The sequence below is a fragment of the Penicillium arizonense genome (assembly GCF_001773325.1).
Source record: "Penicillium arizonense strain CBS 141311 chromosome Unknown PENARI_contig063, whole genome shotgun sequence".
Taxonomy (NCBI): domain Eukaryota; kingdom Fungi; phylum Ascomycota; class Eurotiomycetes; order Eurotiales; family Aspergillaceae; genus Penicillium; species Penicillium arizonense.
Window position 1 is genome coordinate 25,989 of NW_019173340.1, and position 9,114 is coordinate 35,102.

General features: G+C 50.2%; 4 protein-coding genes across 4 annotated transcripts; 2 read left to right on the top strand and 2 right to left on the bottom strand.

The window, feature by feature from the left end:
• Nucleotides 1–968: 968 nt before the first annotated feature.
• Nucleotides 969–2,028, bottom strand: PENARI_c063G12170 (uncharacterized protein; the record flags this gene model as incomplete). Its single annotated transcript, XM_022637579.1, has 3 exons — nucleotides 969–1,288; nucleotides 1,390–1,871; nucleotides 1,991–2,028. 3 exons carry the CDS (start codon nucleotides 2,026–2,028, stop codon nucleotides 969–971), a joined length of 840 nt encoding a protein of 279 aa, XP_022482567.1.
• A 1,655-nt stretch (nucleotides 2,029–3,683) lies between these two features.
• Nucleotides 3,684–5,417, top strand: PENARI_c063G07086 (velvet factor family protein; the record flags this gene model as incomplete). Its single annotated transcript, XM_022637575.1, has 3 exons — nucleotides 3,684–4,120; nucleotides 4,307–5,159; nucleotides 5,358–5,417. The coding sequence occupies 3 exons, from the start codon at nucleotides 3,684–3,686 to the stop codon at nucleotides 5,415–5,417; spliced, it is 1,350 nt and encodes a 449-aa protein (XP_022482577.1).
• Nucleotides 5,418–6,609: 1,192 nt separating this feature from the next.
• Nucleotides 6,610–7,975, bottom strand: PENARI_c063G03727 (uncharacterized protein; the record flags this gene model as incomplete). The annotated part of the gene is made up of 3 exons (XM_022637571.1): nucleotides 6,610–6,616; nucleotides 6,971–7,135; nucleotides 7,188–7,975. The coding sequence occupies 3 exons, from the start codon at nucleotides 7,973–7,975 to the stop codon at nucleotides 6,610–6,612; spliced, it is 960 nt and encodes a 319-aa protein (XP_022482570.1).
• Nucleotides 7,976–8,086: 111 nt separating this feature from the next.
• PENARI_c063G06307 (uncharacterized protein) lies at nucleotides 8,087–8,577 on the top strand (the record flags this gene model as incomplete). Its single annotated transcript, XM_022637574.1, has 3 exons — nucleotides 8,087–8,159; nucleotides 8,234–8,351; nucleotides 8,448–8,577. 3 exons carry the CDS (start codon nucleotides 8,087–8,089, stop codon nucleotides 8,575–8,577), a joined length of 321 nt encoding a protein of 106 aa, XP_022482565.1.
• Between the last annotated feature and the right edge of the window lie 537 nt (nucleotides 8,578–9,114).

A 9,114-nucleotide genomic window follows, 5' to 3' on the forward strand; every position in this document is an offset into this window, starting at 1 on the left:
TCACGTTCCTGTTGACAGTTCTATCAGTGCTAGGAACTCAGGTCTTGGCCCTGGGAGTTCCCTTGCTCCCGGGGGCTTTTGAACGGTTTCTGGGAGCAAAGAAGCAGCTTCTAGGAGCCACGTAGCCCCCAGGAAACCCGACATAGCTTCTGGGGTCTAGTACCCCCAACCTCGGGGAGTCAAAGCCGCGTTCCTGTTGATGACTTGGTTAATTCCTGGAGGCGTAATCGCGGCTCCTGGGGCTATATATGTGAATATGTCTTTTTCCCCTTTCCTACCCGTTCGGCCTCAAATGACACCTACCAAAGGAGCAGTAGTTGGTCAATCGGAAAATGAAGTATCAAAACGAGATGCCAGGGTACGCAGACGGGCAACTGCCTGCAAGGAATGTCAGCATCGACGGACAAAGGTAGAGAATTATAGGAATATGCCCATGCTTGCTTTTGGGTTGTCGGACAATAGTGCAGCGGTGGAAATCCGTGTTTGGGATGCAGCAAATGCGATTGTGTCTGCGTTGTCGATGAGAGCTCTGAGAATAGACACACACTCTACTCGAGTACGATGGAAGAAGAACTTGGGTATTATATGAAATGACGACTTTCTCGTGGCAATACGACTTCTAATGATGCTGATGTCCGACACATTATCGATGTTGTGCGATTGGGATCATCGACCAGTGAGATAGATACAGACTGCAGTTAGTCGCATCCTTACAGAATATCTTTCTTCCAGGCCTTGTTCCTGAATTGCGCAAAGAGAAAGGATAGAGTTGTCTTCGGATGGGAAATCTGTGGTTGCCTGGGTTTTTTTTTGTCTTCTCGTCGGCGTGATGATTGCGGTACCCAAGTACCTATTACCAAGATTCCAGATGCTATCAATACCACGACGATAGCTTTGATCTTCAAGGTGTGACGTCATGATCCTGCACTTTAACAGCGCGGGCGAAGTACTCGGTGACTTCAGTGAACTTAGGGAAAGTGCTGCAGGCTTCCAAATTGCCACTGATGCCATCGTGCATGGAACAGATGGGGATCAATGGGGTGACGGCGTAGAGAATCCTTTTGCTTAGTGAGAAATTCGCGTGGAGGAGAATTCGATGCTGAACGACGAGACGGGCCGTAACAAAAGATGCGGACGTGAATTGGATAAATCATGGTATGTTCTTCGGGAGACGAGGGTCCTTCTGGCTGTTCCAGCAGATCATCCTCATCATGTGATTCCAGTTGATTCTGTTGTCTTGGCTGCTCGGTTCGCGCAGCCGCAAGAGTGTAGCCATATCCTTGGTAAGCTGGATACGACGTGCAAGGAGCTTGTACTTGTGAAAAATTTCCACAAGGCGTGCCCGTTCAGGGATTACATGTTTCCGGGTGGGTAGCTCCTAGTTTTCACCGTCACAACTGTCAGTATCATATCCTTCATTAGACCATCGTTGAGAAGTTGCTTGATTTGACTGTCTTGAAACACAGGCGAATTCTAGAAATAGACCTTCCTGGCGGCCTCTCGAGCGTCGGTTGCCCGGGTTTTCCGAAGTTTGGCCGGTTGTTTTATTGACGGCTTCATGCTCTAGGTACAGCTGCGGAAATGGCTTTCGAGCATTCTTCACAGTGCTGGGCGGTGATCGCATCTCTGCCACGAACTCTCTCCCACCTCGTCTAAGCTGCAAGATTTCGCGATGCTGGCAAATAGCAACCTTGTGCGCACCGATAAGATCAGATGGTGCTAACGGATCTGTGATCCTGGACATGCTTCCAGCGACGAGTAGTAGACATTCCTGAGACGGTTGGCTGGCACCGCAGCCAATGATTTCGATTAATAGTTCCTTTCGACAACCCCGTCGCCAGATTGACCAAGCACCCTTTGCCGCAAATTTCCTGTGAGCAGATAGTCAGACCCGATCAAGAAGATCTCCGTTGTCATAGCGGAAAGGGTTTCATCCAATTGCTTGCTTTTCTCCTCCTATTATGTGCTTGCATCCAATTGGCATGCATACGCCTGCTCAATGCCCACCGAATTCCCGGTTTCGCCCATTGTGATCTTACTACTCAATGCACCGCTCGTGCGAGCATGCTCGTTACCGGGGTTGCCGTACGGAGAAAGCGAGGCATTTGGACGGCGTTTATATCCTAGTGGCTTCGAATAGTTATGGGGAAAATGCGGTAATGCTTGGGAGGGCACTACAGAAAGCGGACGTCTTGGCCTATCGGCATGCAGCGAGCTTGCGCCAGGCAAAAGTGAACTATTCCATATCACTAAACCCAAGCTAAACGTAAAGAGAAAGCCACTTATCTATCCGCAGTGTATTTCATGAATACGATATCCAGGGAGCTGTAAAGGAGCGCCACTGAGACATCAGAAATGTTTTTAGGCATTCGCAAAGCCTCCAGTTGAGAAATTAACGCATCTGTCCAGAAATAGAATACACATCTTGAGTCACAAGTACAGATCGGCTGGTATCCACCATCGACATGATTCACATAAAAGTCCGGTCGACACAGAAATTTTATAATACCTACGCCCCTTGCGCCTAAAGCTTCTGCGGCAGTTCTATCTAGCATTTCTGCCTAGCTGCTAGCTGCCTATCCTTCCATCTTAGGCTGAAATCTGTTATAACGCGATACAGATCAAGAATCCGTGATAGGCTACATGCGTTGGGCGAGTCATGCTTCCCTTAGTGTGCTAGACCCAACAGGCGATATTCGCCGTAATACATCATCCCAAGCGCCATACCACAGGTAAGTATACGGATATCTCAGGCCGCACGGGGTGCTGAGTAATGAACACCGTGGGAAAGGGGGCGGAAGTTATTGCCAGCCAACAAACACCTTGCAAGCAATACCTAGTTAGCGATTTTACTAGGATCCTGCCTGCCGTGTGTGCATGACCTTGTAAAATCCGAATAAAGATCAAACAAACCCGTTCCTGGCAAAGAACACGTCGACTTTGTGGGATTTGCAGCGACTATCTCCGCGGACAGACTCGTGTCTCAGTTGCTTTTGCTCGCTAATGACAGATACAGGTGATGATTGGCCAGCCGCCCCTTTGTTGCCGAAAAAGCTTTGTAATCGGCAAGTACCAAGGAGCACTTGTTTGTCTCACTCAAGAGCAACTTTTTCCGCTCGGGCCGTTCCTGTGAATCTTACCTCGCCTGCAGCCTATCGACGGATGCAGTGGAAACTAGTAATGGGGCGCGTGCCTGATTAAAGTTGTCGCTCGGCAGAAAGTCTTGACGCTCTCCCAGTCCTATCCCTGGTCGGATCCAGCGATTCAGCTTCAAATAATCAGTCAATCATAGAGAAAGGGTAGGAGTCAGACAGTTGTTGAATATGGGCAGATTGCGGGAAACCGACCGAACGGAGCCAACAGCAACGTCTCCAGGCAAAGCTCCATTATGCCAACTGCCAGTCAAACCAATCATGAAGGTGTTTTTTATTCTTAGGTGCCTTTCCCGCTACTGTAGGCGATTCGAGGGGATTATATCCTAATGTTTTACCTGCGACCGTACGTTATTCCCTGCATCTTTTTTGGTATGTCTATATAGATCTCACTCCCGACCTTGGGACTCCCTCCTAGCCCAGTCCGATCTGCCTACTGGGCTGAAATTCTCCCGTCCACGCAATAGGCCATCGAATCAAGCCCCAGAGAACGGTCCACATTGACGGCAAGCGCAAACTTTCGCAAACCAAATGTCGAGGCGATTGTCGCAGCAGTATGGCCATCCTACGGAAGATAGGCCTTGCACTGAGGCCGCCTCGCAACCCCATGACGATGGTCCACTGCCTGTTCCCTATCAGAAGTACCAAGCCGACGGCCTTCCACAGAACCCAACGAAGTATGCCAGCTATGAGACCCCCATAATGCTCATCTCACCTGATAAACGGCTGGCACCGTCCACTTTCTTCACCGAGCGGAATCCGCATTCGATCCGCACACCCTTGAACGAAAATACACATACACACTGGCCGTCCCTGCCGCAGACGTTCCCACTGCGATCTCACTACCAGCCAGATGCTTCCATAAGCACAGATTTGAACCAACCTGCATGTGAACATGCGAGATTCTTGCTGAGACGTGACAGTGGGGACGATAGTCATTGGGACAGGACAGACAACCTAGATTCTCGGTAAAGCCTCTTTTTTGTTCTTCTTCTCAAGCTCTCGAGTGTCCTATCCGGTCTTTCAGATCAAAGGACCATTGGTGCGCACTCCTCTCAAGGGCTTCTACTCAAATGTGTATTTCCATGAAGACTGACGATGTTTGAGCCATTCGTACCTGTACAATTGTATGAAGCTTATTCTGACATCCAAAGGCACAACTGCAGCTCCAGCAACATCTCTTACTCAGTCTACTCTAAAGATTTGGCATCCACTTTTGCAAGCAAACCGACCACCAAAAGCCGGACCCAACAAGACCAGGGACACAAATCATGCGAGTCTAGCTACAGCATACCTCGTGGGTTTGAGAAGCTCCTTCAGCAAGCGCAATTGTCGCCGCCATCCCAGGCATCGCGAAAACGATCTAACCAGTCTCGATATCATCTCCATGTACGGGAACAGCCTATAAAGGCGCGCTCTTGCGGTACACGCGACCGATACCGTCGTCTTGTTGATCCGCCCCCAATTGTACAGATGCTACTTACGGACTTCGACCCAGAATCGCAAGAAGACTGTGCTATTTTCCGCGACCCGAGATTCACGGTGAGCTGCCTCTTGTTCCCTGACTCGGCTTCATCCCAACCTTCTCCGCCCATAGGTGCAGACCAACGAGGCTTGGAACAGAGACCAAAATGTGATGTTGATGACAACACAAATGATACAATCCCTCTATTATCTGGCAAAACTTTCGTGTCCCCCTTCTTTGTTGAAGCTGATCCAGATCCGGCCTCTGCTCCTATGCATCCTTCATCGGACACAGCCGTATCTTCAACGCATTCTCTCTCAAATCTTACCGCCTCCTGCACTCACCAAGCTGCAACATTTTTCGTCTTTACTGACCTGTCCGTTCGGTCCGCCGGTGTTTACCGACTTCAGTTCAAGTTGATGAATTGGGGCTGCGTCGAGGATACTGGTCAGTCAATTCCAGTTTTTGCGGAGACGTGGTCGAATTCGTTCCGCGTTTATCCACCAAAGGATTTCCCGGGGATGCAAAATTCGTCACTTCTGGTGAAGGGACTGAAGGCCTTGGGTTTTGCGGAATTGAGGGCACGAGGAAAAGATGACGGAAAAGGGAGGAGAAAAAGGTAGTGAAGAAAATCTCTCAATTTGTCCTTCACTTACTTTTCCTCTTCGTTTCCTTTGCTCTTCAAAATTAGGTATGGAGTTTTCATCGTAAGTGACATGACTATTACTAATTTTGTACAGCTCTATGGTCTTCCTGGCCGGCTACTCGCACCTTTCTTCCAACCAAAACGCTCACGTTGAGTGGCCCTTAAGGAAGGGTCCGGTCCAGATGTTCTGCTGATCCCAGATATAATGGATGCCATAGGCAATGACTTAACCCAATTCACGTTCTATTTTACCGAGCCTGCCACCATTATAATACTCATTAAATATATTCTACTGTTGGAGACGTCGTCTTACGGGCGGTCAGCGGACATCTGATCATGCTGTCCCCTGAGCCCTACAGCAAGAAAACCCTCGATAACTTTCCTCTTGCTGAAAATGAAAGGTCAATAAGTCCTATGAAGGAGGCTGCCCCATGAGTGAAGAGACGCTCGCCGGAGGCGCCACTGCCGACAATGCACTTCTGGGGTCTAGGGATAAGTAGCCTTTTCCTTGTTTTATGCGCATTTTCTGTCACTGTTCGTATAAACAACAAATAGATATCCATAGCTGTATCCAGATACAAACGTGCACATCTTCATCATCACTATCAAGAAACCGGTCACGCTCCTGTAGACGGTTCTATCAGTGCTAGGAACTCATCTCTTGGCCCTGGGAGTTTTCTTGCTCCCGGGGGCCCCTGGAACGTTTTTGGGAGCAGAGAAGCAGCTTCTAGGAGCCACGTCGCCCCCAGGAAACCCAATGTGGCTTCCGGGGTCTGGTATCCCTACCTGGGGGAATTAAAGCCGCGTTCCTGTTGACGGCTTGTTGATTCCTGGGGCGATGAATTGGCCTTCTGGGGGTGATCGAATGACGCAGATTTGTGCGCAGGTCTGGTGAAGATGTCTTGTGAGGGCTTTCTGCGACCTCAGAAGGCAAAATTATGACTCTAGGACACTAATGTACGGTCCCAGGGGCGCCACAACTCCCAGAGCCAGTTTCGTATTCAGTCAGGAACGTAGAGTGAAGATCCCAGGGGTAGATCTCATTTTCCTAGAATTAGAAATAGCCCCAGGAGCTAAATTGTGGTTCCTAGGGGATAGACAGCTCCTAGAAATGCTTTGAGCTTCCCAGAGGCAGTTTAACGAGCACAAGAGTTTGTCCATCTCTCGCCAGCCCGCTAGTTGCGTTTTTCTGCCAACAATCTCCGCTTTATGCGACACGGCTCCACTGAGATGAATCCGTGTCCCCTTGGTCACCGCCGTTAGGTATGATGAAAGAAGAAACTTAATCTACCAGCAAATCTAGCGCTGTCATTTTCGAAATAAGCGAAGCTGCCAGTAGCTTTTGGCTAAGGTCTAATGGTGCCCAGCACTCGCAAAGATGAAACGGCCGCGTTGTACTTTTTAACGATCAGGATCTCATTTCTTGCTAAGCTTGCTCCAAAGATCTATATCACCTCTATGACCTCTGTTGCTGATCATGGTGCCGAGTGTCTGGTCACGTGTACTCACGTGTGATTGGCAGTCGCTTTTCCTATTTTCCATCTTACCTCGGCTGTAACCTGTGATCACCTACGCTGAGGGGAATTCAGTCGTGCCGACCGGCGAAGCGGTGCAGAGGTGGAACGTCCTCGCGGTAGATGAGTTCCTGCTAGTCTGGCTGATCGACGGGGGCCACTCTCGACTGAAACACCTGGGGATCCCACTGACCGCTGACGCGGCTGACTTTGAGGTTCGTTTGATGATAAGATCCCGAGGGTGGCAGGTTCTCCATCGGGAGATGATCCGCTTGCTGTCAAAACGGAATGTGTTTCGGCATCCAACGAGGGGATTGGTAAAGGTCGAATCAAGGCGTCTAGGGCACCTTGGTTTCGACTGTAGTCATCAGTATCCTGGTCGTTGCAGAAAAAAGGTCATCCACACTTACCACACACAGCATGACGTGCCAGATCCTGTATCTCGCCTTTCCAACCATTCTTCCGCGCAGGAGAGATGAGAGAGCGATGTGCACTGACGGCAGCGCAAGATGACGCGCTCGTTCGCATGGTCTTCATCCTCGGTCAGGCAGAACACACAGTGGATGCTGTCGACCTCTTCACTCGGGGTGAGACTCTGGAGCGTCAATTCTTGGAAACCGGCCCAGATATTAGCGACCGACGCCAGAATAGCCGGTTGGACCGGCGAAACGCGCCATGGAACACTGTTCGTCCGCAGCATTGTGGAAGTCACAAATGGATTGAATGGCTGCACTGGCTCAGGGTTGGTCGACAGGCGCACCGGCGGGTCATGTCTGAGCCCGCGAGGTGACGGGTCAGTGTTGTCTGATGCAGGGCGGCGCCTGGAGGCTGACGATGCCTGACGCTGACCCGGCTGTTCCATGACTGATGGAGAAGCCATTCTGGAGCCATGTGGTACTCGCGCCTGGTTGCGGACGGCGGCGTCATACCACTGCTGGCCAACTTGATCGGCCTGCCGTTGCCGGTGCCATCTCGCGCAGAGGAAGTCTCTAGCGATATCACAGAGCTTCGACTGCAACGATGACAAGTCAAACGGCTCTCTAGCGAGAGTGGTCAACTTTTGATGGCCGATCTTGGTGTCTTCAACTTTGATCGAGTTCTTGCATGGCTCGCCTTTTTTCGTCATGCCGCAACAGGAGCCAGGACCACTGTGAGGGATCCCGCAGACAGAGAATGGGTTCCAAGGCATGGTAGACATTGCGGTGGTCTTCAAAGGCAGAAAATGCTTCGGATTGTTGGTGGTGTTGGGCAATCTCTGCAGCGTCCCCTCGTCAGCTTTATATGCCATCTCCGTAGGGTCTTTCCCTGCATGGCTGCGTGGCTGCTGGCATGCAACGTCTTCCTTGAAACAGTCGATACGTCGAGGAATGCATTCACACGCAGTATGCGCCACTATATGGCCAATCAGTGGCCTGCGAGAAGGGATATCATTCCAGATCACTGCTGCCCAAATCAGCTGCACTTGTGGCTGTAGACCGCGGTGACCATGCATTGGCGAACAGATTGGATACTGCGGTAGGCAGCATAGTCAACAAACGCTGGGTTAAATTCTGGGTTGCCTATGGAATTTCGAAGTGCGTGATAGGTTGTGATTTATTCTTATGGCGCTAGATGCAACATGTGGGTACGTAGAGATAGATTCGGTTCCCAGGCCATCAACACACTACCAGGAACGGTTTTGGCGTTCCCGGGAGCTGGAAGCCAGAAATTCTCCAACTCCGCCTAAACATTGTTGTCAAGGCTTTGATGCTGCCGTGGGATTGCTACGCGCCTCAGCGGAGTGACGGGCTACACTTCTAGCTGACCACTGAATTTAGCTGAGGCGAGTATATAAAGGCCTCCCCACGTCCAACTTTCACGCCTCACCCTCATCTACATTTCGTTTGCCTCCTAGCTCCAATCTGCTGTCCAATCATGGTCTGTCTCAATTCGTTTTTACTGAGTTTACCGATGGGCTAATACATTACAGCCAAACATCAGAGACCTGCCCAACGAGCTTTTGCTGTGGATTGTGTCGTATTTGGACGGTAGTGCATTATTTGCCCTCNNNAAATCATGCAAAGACTTTGATTTTAAACTGCAGCCCAGCATCTGGAAATACAACATCAAATTTCAGAACAGCAATCTGTTGCACTTGGCCGTCAAATACGACAACGTTGGTCTTGCGGAGGCTTTGCTCCAGCACAACGCCAACATCAATGCATTTTACCGAGGCAAAACTCCTTTAATGCGGGCGCTGAAATACTTTTCCCCTGGTGTGCGCGAACTCTTGCTCAATCATCGAGACCTAGACATCAACATTCAAAATCAAGCGCGGGAGAGCGCCCTGTGGTATGC